This window comes from Eretmochelys imbricata, chromosome 27, assembly GCF_965152235.1.
Source record: "Eretmochelys imbricata isolate rEreImb1 chromosome 27, rEreImb1.hap1, whole genome shotgun sequence".
NCBI classification, from domain to species: domain Eukaryota; kingdom Metazoa; phylum Chordata; order Testudines; family Cheloniidae; genus Eretmochelys; species Eretmochelys imbricata.
Genome location: NC_135598.1, coordinates 10,640,353 through 10,657,869, shown reverse-complemented (window position 1 = coordinate 10,657,869; position 17,517 = coordinate 10,640,353). Strand labels below are relative to the sequence as shown.

Genomic DNA, 17,517 nt, shown 5'->3' with positions numbered 1-17,517 from the left:
ACTGTAATAGAAACAATAGATATCAAGTGGGGTGGCACAAGGACACCTGAATGTTGCACCGTGAAGTTTGCCATTAACACCAGCTCGTCCGGTGGCCCAAGATAAACTCCAAAATGGATCACTGGTGGAGCGAGGTCCCCTTTTCTAACAAACAGTCTCCCTCCCACCAACAATCAAATCTCAAGGCTTCCTTGCAGGCAGGGTACTCAAGAGCCAGTGGAACAGAAGCATCTTCACCCTGCTTAGTCAGGTGCCATTGTGAAGGTAACTGAGTTAGTTTTTGCAGCAACAATTTCTAGGCCCTAGGTGATGGGACTTTTCAAGGAGCTGATCTATCTGCCTGAAACATCCAGCTGACTTCATCTGCCAGAGTGTTTGTTAGACCTCAGGGGCCGGGGAGGAGGGGAAGAGCAGCATTTCACCAATGTCAAAGCTGCTCCTGCTCACCCCTCCCTCCGCAAACAGAAAAGGCTCTAACCAAATCCAGAGAGCCATAAGCTCGGTAGCAAGAAATTATCCCATTGGCAAAGATTCTGTTCTTGTTGAGTAGCGACTCCTTTATCTCCCGGAGACAATCAACCTTCAGCCAGAGGAGTCTAACCTTAAAACCCCATAACTCAATTTAACGTAGTGTTAAAGTTTGGGGGAATATTTGTCAGTGCCGGCGGTGATACAATCAGGCTGAGGGGCCCTAGAACAAAGAGCAGCGGGTGAAGAGCATGTCACCTCGCTACACATTCGTTTCCTTGATGAACAAGGAGCTATTAGCCAGAGCGAAAGCATTATCTAGGTGAAGGATGATACTGATTGTTTTAGCTACTCTTGCAAACGCGGAGGAGAGCATAAGGTCCCGGTGGCTTTTTGTAAGTCCCTGGTTGTGTTCCCCCCCCCCCCACCACCACCACATGCGAGTCTGCGTGAGCTACCCTTCAAGAGCAACCCAAGATCAATTTGAGACTCAGCTCGCTTCCAATCACCGTGGCCCTCACAGGGCTGAACAATTGAAGTTGGACTATTTTGAAAAACAAGTTCATCACCATAAGCCTCTAACAAAACGACTCGAAGACAGGCACAAAATGGCCTCACGCAAAATGACAGTGACGAAACATCCAGCAGATCCTATTTACTTAAGCAAACCCACTGGCAGACACAATAGCTACAGGAGGAAGCTTGCTGGATCGAGTTGTCCTTTGGTCCCTTGCGTTTAAGTGGAGAGACTCGATTGAGAGAAATAGGAGGAGAAAAAAACAAAACCAAACCATAGGTGCAATTTCCCTACCGATCTCCCAACCGCTCCCACCCTACCAGCTTAAGTCGATCTAACTTACGTTGCTCAGGGCACGGAGCGCCCACTGGCGGCCACCAGCAGCCAGCTCCCTTCCCTTCCCCCCCAGTGCCTCCCGCCTGCCAGCAGCCCCACCAATCAATTTCTCCCCCTCCCTCCCAGCGCCTCCTGCAATCAGCTGTTCCGCGGCGTGCAGGAGGTGCTGCGGGCGGGGGGGCAGGGGGAAGGAGACGGAGGAACGGGGCGGAACTGGGTGGGAAGAGGCGGGGCCTGGGGCTGAGTGGGGGTTGAGCATTCCTGGGAGAAAGGGGGAAGCCGGCGCCTGTGGCTCAAGGATGTGGGGGGGGGGGGGGGAGACACGCCCCGAGTGACGCAAGTGACCATGACCTAAGCGCTGTCCACACCAGTGCTATGCCAACAGGAGAGCGCTCTCCAGTCGGCGTGAAGCGTCCTCACCAGACACGCTACAGCGGCACCCCTGTGCCGACTGGCAACCTGCCCCCAGCGTTCCAAGGGTCTTCAGACGGTCAGCTCCTCGGGGCAGCGATGGGGTTTACTTCTGAGCATTGTACAGTGCAGGGACCACCACTCAAGTGCAATAAGAGTAATGACAATTGTACCAATATTCTCCGTTGCCCCAATTCAACAAAGCACATGCCTCAGTCCCACACTGCGGCTAATGGGATTTAGGCATGCGCTGAAGTGCTTTGGTGAACAGGGGCTTTTATCGGTGCCTAGATCATTTCACCTGATAGTAAATCTAGAAGTTCAGGGCTTGTTAAAATGTTTAGCATCTGATCCTGCAAACAGATACCACGTGTGCTTAACTCCACTCATGCGAGCAGTCCCGTCGCCTGCTCACGTGAGTAGAGTTATGCACTTGCTCCAGTGTTTGCAGGCAATGCTTAAAGTGATCTGAAAAAAAGGTGGTGGGGGGGGAAAGGGGGCATCAGTCTGGAAGCAGAAGCTTTAGTAGGAAAGAGCGTACATCAGCCATACAGCTCTATTTTTATTCTTCTCATTTTTTTGGCTGGCCCTGCAACCCCTTGTGATCTGCGCCGTCCCGCCGTTCCCCCCCCACCCGCCCCTCTTTAAGCTTTGTTTGCAGGATCAGGCTATTTTACACCAAGCATCATTCCATCTCTCTGCACAGGAGTCCTCCATACCAACTAAGGGCTTGTCCTCACTGGATTTTTTTTTTTTGGCCACTCCAAACTCATGCCCCACCAGCGTAAAAACTAGACTTGCACCTTGGTTTCAGACAAAAACCACAGATACAGATATATCTGTTCTACATATAATGAGTTCTCAATGCACTGGCTGAAAGAATATATACATAGACGCACACACACACACTAAAATATACTTTAAAATTCTTACTGTGTTTATGCATTTATATATATTTTTAAATCGTAGGGCTTCTTCCGCATACAAGTAATTAAGAAATAACCAGATCACAATCCTACATTAAAAAAAAAACAAAAACAAAAACCAAATCTGTCTCTACAGCCTGTATTTGCAAATTTCTAGTAAAAATTACAGGGCATCCTTTGCCCTTTGGTCCCATTAAGGAATTCTGCATGCACAAGCTGAAAGAAAGATAAATCTTTTCATGCTTGGAAGCTGGGGTGGGGTGCTAGTTAAATCTTTACTGGATTTTCAATAACCTTGTAAGAAGTAACATCCCGAGCCTGATCGCTACAAATGCCAAGTGCTTTCAACTACCCACTGGCTTCACGTTAAGCATGTGCTTTCCTGAATCAAGGCCATCGTTCTAGTGAGAAGTCCTGGGATGATAGCCCTGGACATTTGCGTCCACCGTATAGCCAAAAGACAGACAACTCCACCCTTGACCTTGAGGTTCCAGCTGTATTACGTTCCAATTTCTAAAAAACTGGAACTAACTGGAAACGCCATGAAGTCCTTTAATGTAGGAAGCTTTAACTATTTATTATTCAAAAGCAGGAGAGATGCAAATTCCAACCATTTTGTTAACTTATATTTTCCCTTCTACTGGGCAGAATTCAGAGACACAAAGCATTTATCCCTTAGATTTACATATTCATGAATAAAAAGACCTTTAGGAAGAGGGTGTGTAAGTTACCCCGCCCCCCCACCCCGGTGGCAACAGTAACTTGTGCACTGATAATTCACGTGTGTTTGACATGGCAAACATGCAATTTGCCACAAGAGAAAGCTCAATCTTTTGCCTTGACAGCTGCCACATCACATGAGAATAAGCTACATGATGGAGCAGCTTCTTAAAGGAACATGCACAGACTCATACTCACTCCAAAAATTTGAGGGATCAGTGCATTCCCCTATTTTTCAATTAACTTTAAACAGTGCTGACTTTTCAGTTTTCCTCCCTATTTTAAACAAACAAGGCTTCGGTGAAAGCAGCCTTGCAAAGCAATCATGGACATTTAGCCTAGGTACATAAATCTATTCACCTGGTCTTACCATGATAAGAGAGAGAAAGAAAGAGCTGGTCCAAGAACTGCTCCTATGTAAATTCACTGTTTAAGCCACTACAAGGGAAAACAACATTTGCCTAACAACTTTTACGTGACAAATCATGTAAAATCAAGCTCCACGATTATGCAAACGACTCCAGCTCATATTTGCTTCAGCAGGTGTCTAGGTAACTGCACAGACACTGCCCTTTGGCATGAGGCACACACAGAACTGAACCTTGAAGAAAATTGTCCCAACGGTACAGAGAAATCCATAGAATTGTTAGTGCAAGAATCTTTAGTTTTAGTTCACAGAGTAGTTTCTAAACACTACCACCCTGAAGATTTGAGTGAGTCTCTTTTCAGAGCCCAGGATGCCAGAGCAGCAAAATTCAGATCAATTTTACCGAGCGTTTCATTCGATTTGACATTATTCTTAAAATCCCAGCTCAATTACATGAGACGCTCAGCTTCCCTTTAAATTTTAGAAAGCGTTTCTGGCTTTCATGTTTGTGAACCCTACAAGGGCATGGAAACCAGAACGTAAATAAAGAGAAGCCAAAACTGCTTATTTTGGCTTTAAAATCATTATTTTTAAGCCAATCTCATCATCTTTGAATACCTGGAGGTTGGCAACACTAGAAACAAACACTCCAAAAGATCGGTGTGGTTTTGATGTGGGAGTTGGGTCCAATCCATCTCTTAGGGTGAAGAAGAATCATTAAGTCCCCCATAGAGAGCATAAGAGGGAGGCCTATTTACACTGTCAAAGTGGTACAGAGGGGTCTTAATGTAAAGGAGCACCAGACCTTCAGAGTTTATTTGAAAACCAGTGCTAGCTTGACATGCTTCAAGCACTTTACAATGAAAGCCCAACTTTCAACCTGGATTGAGGAAAACCATAACAGAATGCTCTCTCTAGGTACTAGGTGATGGCTCTTGCATTTTTTTTTTTAAAAGGTAAAAACAACTAACCCTCTCTCTTTAGATTTTCAGGGCCAAGTTGAAAAGAGAATTCTCAAACTAGCCTCTAATGCACCCCAACTAAGCCCACAGTTCTGAGGGTGCAATCTACTGCTATCACAAACGACCGGATTTACACAGCCATCTGACCTGCTGAGGTAAACTGCACCCCCAGTCAAGCAGAATTTAGATGGTTAAGGAACTATCACTTGTGCCTGTGATTAATGACACCTGTCAGATCTCAAGCACAAAGCTGGGGTGGGGGTGGGGGTGGAGGGGTTATTTTGAAAATGCAACCCTACCATATTTACAGATGACTTTTAAAACAGACAAACTTTTAAAGTTGAAAACTTGGCTGTTTGAGCCTTATGGTTCCTTGTTCTCTTCGAACATCTGCCTAGGTTGTGATGTTGTTTCATCCATTTCTGGCAGCCTCTCTGGGATTCCACGCCACCCAATTAATTCTCAAGAGAAAGGTGAGCTAAGTCACTCCATGTAAAATATGGCTGACCCTTTTGACCGGAGAGGTGAGTGACCTAGGAACCTATCTGTACAACGTCAGAGACATTAATAGCACTAAGTTCAATAGTTCTCATGTTATGGCGCATTCCCACTAAAAAGGTGATAAAAAGGGACAGAATAAGCTCTGTAGCTTTAACGGTACATGAACTCCTTACAAACAGCCAAACAGCACTGGAAAACATTGGTTTATTTCTGCAAGTACTTCGTAGCCTGAATAATGGGCCTGATCCTGTGGTCCCTAACTCTGGCAAAACTCACGCTGAAATGCCGGCGTGGATCTGCTGGAGCAAGGACTGCAGGATCAGGCCCGATGTTATGGAAATGATACCCCTGCATTTTAACCTGCTCATTTCCTGGCCTTGCATACACCACGCTCAACATCAAAAAGGAAACTGACCAAGTGGAACTTTCTGTGTCAATTGCACTTGTCAAGAAATCACATTTCCAGAACCTTTCACACTCTGTTTCAAAAGTACATTAACAGCAAGTTTATAATAATCCTTTCAAAAGAACAAAGAGGCTTTCCAAACCTTTGGAGGACTGACAGATAATTGTTTCTGCCACCAGCCCACAAGAAAGAGGTAAAGCTTTGGAGTATTCAGGCAACAGGTTTTTACACACACCTGTGGACTTGATCTGTGGTGGAGCTGAGACCCTAACCCTCAGATGAAGTCCACTGGGTCTGCAGATGCTGAGCACCTCTGGGGGCAAAAAAAAAAAAAAAAAAACAGGCTCCTATTTTGCAGAAAAATCTCAGGCTCTCCTGAATACACCTGAAATTCAACTGGAGTTGCATACCTAACTCCCTTAGGTCCCTTTAAAAATCCAAGTCTAGAGCACTGGTAACAAGCCACACTGTGTCAGCTGTTGCAAACTGCAGGCCAGGTTCTAAACTCCATAAGGCCGGTGGAATAACCCTGCTGAAATCAATGGACCCGCTCCAAGATTTACAATAGTTCAACTGAGGTGAGAATCTGGTCAAATAACTATCACCTTAAAAAAAAAAAAAAAAGACAACATTTTTGGTCTGGAAAATGTTTGTCTGCTCATCACATTCATCAGAACAGGAAGAGACACTACAAAAGACACTGATTTGCAAAGCTCGCTTTGTGATCCTCTGTTATTTATCGACACCACGCTATTGGGCCAGATTCATTGCTGGTATAAGCCTGCTGAACTCAAAAGGAGCGACACCAGAGATGAACTTCGGCTCATTTTGGCTGAGCACCGTTTTCCCTTCACATCACAACTCCTAAAAAACCAATCACCAAAAACCCACAACAACTCAGACTGAAGTTTGGGGTGGGCTGATGAGGGGCTACCTTTCAATAAGATCACACTGCAATAAGCAACCCTAATTTTCTCCATAGCCCATTATTTGCATCCACAGCTCAAACCGATTTCTGAGTTTAATAGCTACCACAAAATGCGCACTCAACGTTATTTTCTTTCACCACAAGAGGGGGCTGCAGAACTCTCATCTCTTTTGTGATCCACAAAACCCCCCAGTTAAGGGCTGCTTTATAGTCAACTACAAGGCAAGGCATTAAGCAATTAATACACATATGTATGCCCACATGTGTCAAAAAAAAGATGCATGCCTATCCAAATACCAGACACACATGTCCATGTGCCTCTTAAAATCTGCGTACATGCTGGGTTTTTAAAACAAGTCAACCCACTTTCACAGAAAGGTTCCACAGATCAGAAAACATTTTTTTTTAATAATAAAAAAAGCTATAGAAAATATGGAAACAGAACAGATGCAAGGACTGGAAAACGAGACACCCAAGAAATGGCTAAGGGAACTAAATGTACATAAATTAGAATAGCAAACACTCCAGGGACAAGCACACAGGGTCTCAAAATACTTTCAAAGAGGAAACAATGTAAATGAAAGGAATTATTCAGGGGCTGGAATTCACCTGTGCAGAAGGCCATCAAAAGGCCTACAGTGACTGAACAAAAAGAGACAATGAACTTCTAAAAGAGAATAGGCAATTTTCCGCTGGATTCCAAGGAGCGTTCTCCAGGGTCTCCTTTCTGAGGACGACTACTCACAAGCAGAAATTGCTGCCTATCCCCCCCAAAACTCCTTGCAATTTTATATCTTGCAAGGCAGTGGAAATCAGAGAGGGAATTCCCTGCAGTAGGCAAGGGGATTGCAAAAGTGCCACCAGAGAAAAACTGGTTTGTAAACTGAGGAAACTAGTTACAAGACTTAAAAAAAAGAACTCTTGACTAGATACAATGGTCTGAATTAGACTATTTCCTGCAATAAGCTCTGCAGTGGCAGACTCCCGCACCCAGGCAGAACTCCACTGAAGTCAATGGGCTCCAGGCAAGCCCAAGGGGCCACCCACACAAATCTGTGGTCTAGGAGATAGTGCACTGGCTTGGGAGTCAGGAGACCCGGAGTCTATTCACCAGCTTTGCCACCGACCTGCTATGTGAATGTACAGCACCCTAATCTCAGCTGGACCCTCTGGACACAACTGTCATAAAAAAGATTATAAATAGGACACATCTCATTTGCTGGACCAGAGCTTCAGACTAAAAGCAGAAATTTGGTGTGTGTAGCAGGGATCTCCACAATACTTTTCATGCTCTTTTTAAAAACAAACAAACAAAAACCCCTCAGTTGTTGTCCATTTGCATTTTATTCCCCCAGATCATACTAAAGAATAACGTTGCCTGCCCAACGGCGTTTGTCGAAATCAAAGCCATTTTTAAAGTTGCAGGTTAAAAAAAGGCAGAGGAAGCTCAGAACTAAAAAAAAAAAAAAAAAAAAAAAAAAGAAGAGAGTTGGGTTTTGATTGTGTTTCAAAGGCAAAAAACCCCACTAAAAACCAACCAGTTCTGTGTTTAAACAAGGAAATAATTTAGAATAAAGAGAAACAACTTGTAAAATCTGTTGGGCCATATTTCTCTGCTAGTGTAAATGGGTTAAAATCAGTTAAAGTCAAGAGAGCTGCGATCACTTATAGCAGCAGAGAAGTTGCCCAACATGTGGAATTTATGTATCAGATGTTTTGCCATTACACACACACAAATATACATTCTATAAAGACATTTATATTCAGCATAATGTCAAAACAAGACCAGACATGATATGAAAGGCACTGTAGTCCGGTGGATAAAGGTACGGGACTAGAAGTCAAGCTGAAATCTATTTCCCCAGTTCCATCACTGACTCGCTGTTTGACTTTGACTCACTTCTTTCCCTGGCCTCAGTTTCCCCATCTGTAAAACAAGGATACACCTGCTTCCCCCACCATTTTAAAGACCTGTGAGATGGAAGGGTGAAAAGCAAGATAAATAGAAAATATTAATGAGACAAATGCATACCTCCAAGTTCTGGCATCTATTTAATTTACACTGAACTTAAAATTAAATTGCTGGACTCTGGCAAATGAAGTGAACTACCAGTCTGAAAAGAAAACATGTTAAAAAAAATCGTGAAGTGGTAGGAGTAGAATACATTATATGGAAAGTGTCTCCCCAGAAATACTTATCATTATAATAGTACTTAGCACTTATATAGTGCTTCACAGCCTCCAAGCGCTGTACAAACATTAGCTTCTTAATCACTCATTAGGGATGATCCAAAACAACACTGTCGTGGCTCATTGCATAAAGTCATCCCCAACTTGCAGAATTGCTTCTCCTATCACGCTCCATGTTCTAGAGACTAGAGAAGTTTAAAGGTTCCACAGCTTACTGGAAAGTTTGGTACAAGCGGGGCTAGACAGCTCAAGAGCCAACAGCCAGAGGCACACGTCCCACCCCCTTCTCCACATTTTAGATTGGGAAGCAGAGCACACCAACACCTTCGCTAAGCAGGAAGAACCTCCTGCCTTGATAGCCTCCAGTTAGCAAGTCTGGAAATGCAAGAAGAAGGGATGAGGTGGTCTTTAGTTGCCTATGCAGGGTTTGTGCCTCTGTGAACGCATCCTCTAATTGTTGCAAGAGGGGGCTAGAAGATGCACGGTGGCGACTAGGTCATGGAATGGTGGCACAGCCAGAGAGATGAAGGTGGTCTTGGAACCTGCCAGTCCAGAGCTTCCCAGGGGTAGGTCTACACGATAAACTTTAATCTAGCTAGTATGGGCACCAATAGTAGAGCAGACGTGGTGGCACAGGCTAGCAACCAAAGGATGTACCCAACTCCCCTGCAGGATTGTACTTTGGTTGGTACCCCATGCTGCCATGTCTACACTACCCTTGTTGCCCACGTTAGCCAGATTACAGCTAGCAGGGATATGCCTACCTGTACTACAATCACACCGTCACTCGCAGCGTAGACATACCTCATTTGTTGCCCAAGTTGGGTGAGCTATTCCCCAGGTATGAACCACCCACCATCTGTGTTTGACGAGAAGTAGTTTATAGTGACTTTGTATTACAGTTGCATCTAGGGCCCGTGGCAGCGAACCTCTCAGCCCAGGTCAAGAGGCTTGGGCTAGTACTAGCCCTCTAGCTATAGATCGGACTGGAGCTCACACTTTGAAGCCCACTCCCCTCCAGGCTTCAGAGCCTATGCTGCAACTTCAAAGTGCTGTCTACACAGCTATTTGTACAAAATTTTCTCAACCTGAATGGGGGTTAGCTGGGGGGGGGGGGGTTAGCTGCTGCAGGCAGTATAGACATGAGTCTAGAGGCCTCAATTGAGAATAGGGCCCCCGCACTTTCGCTGCGTTTGTACAGCAACTAGAGTTCTCCAGGGCAGCAACTTATGGTCTAAATAGCCAAGACAGACTTGGTGTGAGAGGGCAAATAGGGGCACGGAAAGGTAAAGGGTCGCATTTTCAAAAGTGCCTAAATCCCATTTTCAAACGTGACTTCTTGAGTCTCACTCAAAGCCAAGGGGACTTTGGAAAATTTCACCTGAAGCCACTTGCCCACAGTCACACAGCAAATCCATGTCCAAAGTGGGTCTGGAACCCCGTGTCCTGGGTCATAGTCCAGCACCCTAAGCAGCAGATTATGTTGCTTCCTGAATCCAGCCAGCACTCTGCAGCATCGCGCTCTCCAGACAGAAGCAATCCGAGGTGTTGCAATACCACCACCTCTAGAGATCCACAGAGACTCTTCACCAGGCCTTAAAGATGCCACCTCTAAACATCTTCACTATGGCGGTGTAACACTTAGCCATAGTCTTTAAGCAGCCCTGTTATCCCGCTGGGAAGCTGAGTAATTGCAACTATCCCTCTATATCAAGAGAGGTTACCAAGGGATCTCCTTTGTATCTATTCCTGGTAAAGGTCTGGCAGGAGTCCCTCTTGACTGGCTCCAGCTAGGTACATCAAGTATGTCCCCAGGAGCCAGTGTGGTTTCAAAGCAGGATGTGGGCCCACTAACATCATCTTTGCTCTCCTCCACATCCTGGAGGAGGCATGTGGGACAATGCCAACCTCTATGCAAAGCTACTGATCTAAAACAAGAGCCTTCGACGGTATTAACAAAGGCGCATTGTGGCAACTCCTCAAGAAATACAGCTACCCAGACAAGTGAGTGAGTCATCCATTTGTCCCACCTGGATACGTTTGGAAGGATCAATTGCAGCAGGGCCCTTCCTGAGCCCTCTCAGATCAGGACATGGATCAAACATCATGGGGGAAGGGGGGTCCGCTCCCCTATTTGCTGAGGTCACCAACAATTCACAGGCGAGGGTCTAGATCCAATCGTTCATGTTGGAGGATGAAACAAACACCACTCAATTTCTTATCCAAAAATATAGACCTGCTGTTGCTCTTACTGCCCAGCTACACAGGAAGTCCAAGAACGGGTAACTCATTCTAATGGAGCAGCGGTTAGTTTGGTCTCAATGACAGCATAAAAAAATAAAAATAATAATAATAATTCTCTTGCCAATTCTCCACGTGGGCATCTCTGCACTAAGTCTGAAATTTTCAGAGGTGGCAAATCTTTAAATACCTTGGGAGAGTTATTTCAAATCAGGCCCTTTAGGGCTGCCCAAAATCACCCCTCAAAGTTAGCAAAGCAACCCTCTCCTCCCCACCCTCCCCTGTTTGTGAACGCTTAATAAATGTGCCTGGAGAAACCACAGATTTCATAAAGAGATCGCTCTCGTCATCAGGAGGCTATGCCCAGGTCTTCACACCCTTCGATGCCCATTTAGTCTGGTATCCATTATCTAGGTCATATCCCCCTTCATCCATGCTGTATATAGGTGTGTTTTATATCTAAAAGGTAGAGTTTCTTAACACACACACATGATACGAACAGAACCTAAACTCCATGTCTGTTACTCATGATGGTGATCCTCTACAATTATTGGTGAGCGACTGAACCAATCCGGGCTCCAGTCCATGTAACAAACCCATTCATTTTATGGCCCAGGCCAGTAGAAACTGCAGATATGCATAGCATCTCACATTGCACAATGAGGCTAATGCCACAGATGTTATCCGTGCTTATGAGCTCACCCCAAATAAAAGACGATCCATTATCTTATGATGCGCAGGAAGGTGGAGGAGTCGGGAATGGAAAATCAGGAGGTATGTGGGCAGATGGGAATGAAGCCCTGGAAAATTAAGCAGGAAGGAGAAACCTAAGAGGGTGAGGGAAAAAATGAGGGAGTTTAAGGAAGAGGAGGAAATGAAAGATTTGGAAGCAGAGTATCAGGAGACCAAAAATCAATCAGCCTTCAGTGAGATTACACCAAGGATGTCTACGGACACGGAAGTTAGACTACAGTGAGCTATACTGTACAGTGCTTTGAGTTCAATGGCACGTCACGTTTCTCACGGCTAAGCCGCCCACTTGCAAGCGGAGACAAGTGTTACTGAAACTTTTACACGGGGGAGGCTCCTGTGCAAAGAGTAATGTTCTAGCACTGCTTCTGTAGGGTCTCAAAGGAATGCGTGCTCAGCCTCTGCATTACAGCTCATCCCCAAAAGATCAGCCTGAAGCATCTCTGCATTTCCCTGAAGAGGGTGCCCAAGATTTTCAAACATGAGTAGTGAGTGTGGATGCCCAAACTGAGACACGCAAGGGGGCCTGATTTTCAGAAAGCAGGTGCTCAGCGCTTTCGGAAGCTCAGGGCCCGTTAAGATGTCTCAAATTGGGCAACCAAAAAAAGATGAGGCACCCAAAATCACTCCAACTTTTGAAATCCATAGGCCACTGGGTCACGTTCTGCTCTGCTTCGCCACTTGAAGTCTGGAGCACAACAGAAACCGTTTGGTTTATACTCATGCAACTGGTGTGTTGATTTGTCCCTTTCATTTTAGAAAGGTACCAAATGTATTCAGTACAACTTACCCTGGTTGATAAAGCAGCTAGTCCTCAACAGAGAGAGAATACCCATCAACAATGACAGCATATAAAGTTAAAGAGGGAAGAGGGTGGAAAATATACCAGATTCAGGCTATCCCTCCAAACACTACACAACAAAGGATTGCGGGAAATTGAGACGCTCTTACCATCATCCTGGTAATCCGATGCAAGTGATGCATCTGACACAGTGGAAGGGACGAAACTCCAGCTCTGGTTGTCATCAAAGCTGTCCTGTCCGAAGTAAGCATCAGCCTGATCCCCTCCTGGAAAGGGAAGAGAAGAAGTGAACTGATTTTAGTAGAAAGCAACACACACTCCTAGCCTCACCCCAGCTCCTATGGCCTATGCTGGAAATTATCCCCTGCTGCTCCCAACTATCTTCTGGCCACTGAAAAATTCCAAAGGACTTCAGAAGACGCCAGATCAGACTGAGGGAACAAAGAGGTACGTCCTCTGGTTGATGCATGACGACATTTATGGGGACTGTGTTTGGGTGCATGCATGCCCCCAAAAGCATCCATATTGGATGCATATCACTCTGGTACCTGCAGAATGTAGAAGCAGTAGGTAGGGAAGGTCTGTCTTGTAGCTAAAGACTGGGAGTCAAAATACCGGATTTCTAGCCCCAGCTCTGCTATGGCCTCATTACACCACATTTGGAAAAGTAAATGTTCCCTTCAGTGCTTTAATTTCCCCATTTTACAGATGAGGATTATAGCACCTACTTCACAGGGACGTTTAGATCTTTAATGCTTATATAGAAGACTTTGAATCTCAAAAAAGAGGTGCGAGAAAAAAAAATTAAACACATTATAGATCTACTACCAGAACTGGCAGAATACCACATGCAAATGAACTGAAGCAAAATATTTGTGTGTGGGTGCAAAAAAGTGCTTGTATATTAGATTCTAAGAGGATTGTCCATTAGGGGCTTTGCTGCTGATGGTGATTTTATATGGAAAGCTCTCAGATACCACGGTGATGGGCGGCAGTATAAAACTGTAAGATAGATGGTGCTGTAACAGGCCTCTGTAGAAGGAAGATGCTGAAAACCACAGACAGAAGCTGAAGAGTCCCGGAAACAGAGAGACAGAGACAGAGCGTGTGTGAACACACAAAGGACAAAAAGACAGCTGCTCAATTCATTCAACACACGCCAAACAATGAGAAGGGGTTTTTCAACTGATTTTAATATGAACTCAAAACACTAAATTGTTAAAAAACAAGACCATGTACATTTATCTCAGCAAACTACGGAGAGATTTGTGCCCGGCGATTTTAAACCAAGCGGTCAAACAGCATCGAGGGGCTTGGGAAGGAGAGGTGTGCACACATGCACAAATCAGCAGCTGAAGAAAAAAAATAAAATCATATTCAGCATTTACACGGCAGTTTGTATTCCAATAATCCTCAAACACCCACAGGTCTCATCCCACATGTTCATAGATGGGGAAACTGAGGCACAGATAAATTAAAGTCAGAATTTTCCAAAGCGCTCAGCACCCACATTCACAATCAGATCTTCAAGGGTGCCCAGGTCCCTTTCAAACACCAAAATAAGGGGCCAATTCCCCCCCTCCCCCCAAGAGAGAATTTAGGCTATTGGGTTCTGTGCTCTTTTGAAAATCTGACCCAGGAGTGTCCCACTGGGAGCTGAGCACTTTGGAACATCTGGCTGCCATTGTGGGTGCTGGGCACTTGAAAAATTGCGCTCTTGAAACTTTGACCCCACGTCAGAAGGCATCAGCATCACAGGTGGGATTAGAACTCAGGAGTTCCTGGCTCCCAGACCTCTGCTCAAGCCACTAGAGGGTTCAGGCAAGAGCCACAAGAATGATTAGAAAACTTGAGTGTTAAGAATGTTACACAGTGTTAGACTTGAGAAGCTCAATCTATTTAGCTTAACACAGAGAATGTTAAGGGGTGACTTGATCACAGTCCATTAAGTATCAACAAATATTTGACAACGGGCTTTTCAATCTAGCAGACAAAGGCATAAGATGATGCAGTGGCTGGAAGTTGAAGCTAGACAAATTCAGACCGGAAATAAGCTGTAAATTTTTAACAGCACAGTAAATTAACCACTGGAACATTTTACCAAGGGTCACGGTGCAGTCTTCATCACTGGCAACTTTTAAATCAAGAGGGGATGTTTTTCTAAGAGATATGATCTAGTTCACACTAGGATTTAATTCAGGGCCTGCGTTATACAGGAGGTCAGACTAGACAATCACAGGGGTCCTTTCTCACCTTAAAAATCTAGGCAAACCCATCTCTTTTTCTATTTGCTATTAAGAGCTATAAAGTAGTATACAGTTGCTACATCTTTGGCCAGTCCTACTTCCTGACATACCTTCTGTCAGTCCTACATCTGATGTTTTCAATGCTCAGAAAGTGGCGAGTGAATTCAAAACAGGGACCAAAAACCACCCCACAACTGCACAAGGATGCTGTCCTGCTTTTAGGATTTGCAGTGTTTATTGGCTCAGAGACCGTAATACTCTACCAGGGAGAAACTGCATGACAGAGGTTGCAGGACTCAGCACACAAACTGGTAGACTGTTTATTTACCTTTCTCATATACCAAATACTGGCCAGACACGAAACAGAGGTGGTGTGGTTTATCAGTTACAGGCAGGAGATTGGATTCTCTTTCTAACATGCCACCGGTTGAATGACCTTGTGCAAGTCACTTTATCATTCAGCTCCCCCGCGCTTGGCCATTTTAGTACCATGCTTTGAAACCCTGGGATAAGAAGGCACTACCGATAGTCAAGCGTTAAAAGAGAACAGGTTAAATATTGCTACCGAGCAGCAACATCACGTAGTTCCAGGCAGAGCACAACCACTGAGAGTTTATTCTAACAAGAAATCTTCCTAAACACTGCAGTGGAACAAAGCCGGTGATTCACATCGCTGCAGAGACACAGTGAATATGCCACTATGGTTAAGCCCACAGATCTGTTAAAAGAATGGTTCCTTTCAACCAAGCCGAAATACTCTAATTTTTTTAAAAAAGGCTGTTGAAACAATCACCAAGGTAACAGGTGTTCTCTTATAATGAGATACAGGTGTAGCATCATGGTGATAATGAGCAAACTGTTTACGGTTTGCAAATACCGAAAGGGAGCATAGCCGCGTGAGCTAGGTTCATTGGAAATGAACGTACCATGCATCACTGCAGTAAGCCATTTGCAAAACCAAGGGCTTAATCCTGATGCTTACTCACAGGGATAGTCCCGTATAAATGATGGGGTCTACCAGCACAAGGAAGGACTGCCTGCATGAACAAGGGCTGCAAGATCAGGCTATGGGGCTGCCACAGGAAGACATGTTTTTTGCATAACGTTTAACAGACGTGTGTTGTATTATGAGACATCATACAGAGGGGGTGTTGCTAGACACACATCGTTCCTTGTTACATTCACAAACAGGAATATACACCAAATTTTCACATGCATGTGCAAACAGGGCCGTACCGCACAATTACCTAGTCACAAATCTGTAGGGGCTTAGTTGGATATATAGCTGGACAGTTGCCTGGCATAATGGGGTGCTGATCGCTAGATGTTACCGTAATACCAGCCAACAAAGACGCAAAGCCAGGCTTGCCTTTCATGTTAATGTCACCTAGTTTGTTTTTGAGAATATTTTAACGTCTTGTGTTGAGATTCAAAGGACAAAAACACACATCACTGCTTTGAGGGGGTGGGGGGTAAGCCACTTCCTCTTTCTGTTTGGATTTGCATTAGGAGAGTAAAGTTCTTGCACTTTAACTCACTTCTCCGTCGAGTTTATGAAGCAGCAACAGCTAGTTGAGTCCAAGCAGGGGGGAAAAAAACAAAACAAAACAAAAAAAACACCTAAAACTTGTCGGGGCCAAGCTATTGTTCCTGAATGAAGAAAAAACTCATTAGCCTTTAATGAAGAAACAGGGAATAAAAACCAAATAGCACAGAAATCCCAGCAAATAATTACCGTGCACCTGACACAGAGCTGCTCTATCTTTCTACCCAAACCCTCAGTAAAATTCTCCAACTTATCACTCTTTGGAGCATGAACCAAAGTAAGTCGGACTCGGAGGGAAAGAACAATAGGGACACTGTGGGCTGTCGTTTCCTGCAGCAGGTCCCATGGTGCAGCATTTGGCTGCGCTGAATATACTAAATACTGTACCTTGCCTCCAATTCTTATTGGGAGGGTGGGGGGGAGAAAAGGAACAAATTGCACCAGCGATTAGCTGGCTTACATTTTACACAGCTGCTGTGTCTTCTGCAGCAACACAAAGAGAGGCCCAAAGGTGTGATGGGTGATTAATGGAGAGATCGTTCTTTGTGCATATTGATTCTAAGCAGACCGCGGTGGGGAAAGATCCTCTCTCCGGCAACTTGTAGCATCACTGGCGGGAGAGCGAACGGTGCTGGCAAGCTCGAATTGTGGAGGCCCCAGATAGAAGCATGTGTCAGTTTGGGTTGCTATCAATTATGTCGAGTCCGCACTGGACAGCGGGCGGCCCTCACCTAGACCTGGCATTTACTGAGACACAGCATCTGGCAGACCCTCCGGGCTCAGTGTGAATGAAGGTCGATAGGTTTTTAACTGGTCGTATTAGGACAGGCCCTGAAAGAGACATGCATGATCGTACGCCCTGGGGCTTGAGCCCGCATGGCGCGGGGACCGAAAGTACTAAGTGAACATGTGCAAAATAGAAACAACAACGAGCAGGGACCGTGGAGGGGCCCAGCACAGTGTTAATAAAATGCTGCCATGCAGCCACCATACCATCGCTGCCTGGGAGCAGGACGGAGGCCTACAGGAAGCGTCTAGCTAGCCACCTCATTGGGGAATGCACCAAAGCTATTGTTTTCCCAGCCAAAGAGTAAACAAGCATAAGACTTCAGCGCACGCCTGGTACTTTGCTTTCCTGGGTCCCACGTATAACCTCTACTTGCATGGGAGCACAACCAATTCAGGCATCCCACTGCAAAC

At 45.1% G+C, this 17,517-nt stretch overlaps 1 protein-coding gene across 1 annotated transcript in view; it reads right to left on the bottom strand.

The window, feature by feature from the left end:
- SKAP1 (src kinase associated phosphoprotein 1) overlaps positions 1 to 17,517 on the bottom strand; it is a 227,848-nt gene that overhangs the window by 168,554 nt on the left and 41,777 nt on the right. The window contains exon 4 of the mRNA XM_077806224.1: positions 12,675 to 12,791. Within this exon, the coding sequence (XP_077662350.1) occupies positions 12,675 to 12,791 (117 nt within the window). The remainder of the gene's footprint in view (positions 1 to 12,674; positions 12,792 to 17,517) is intronic.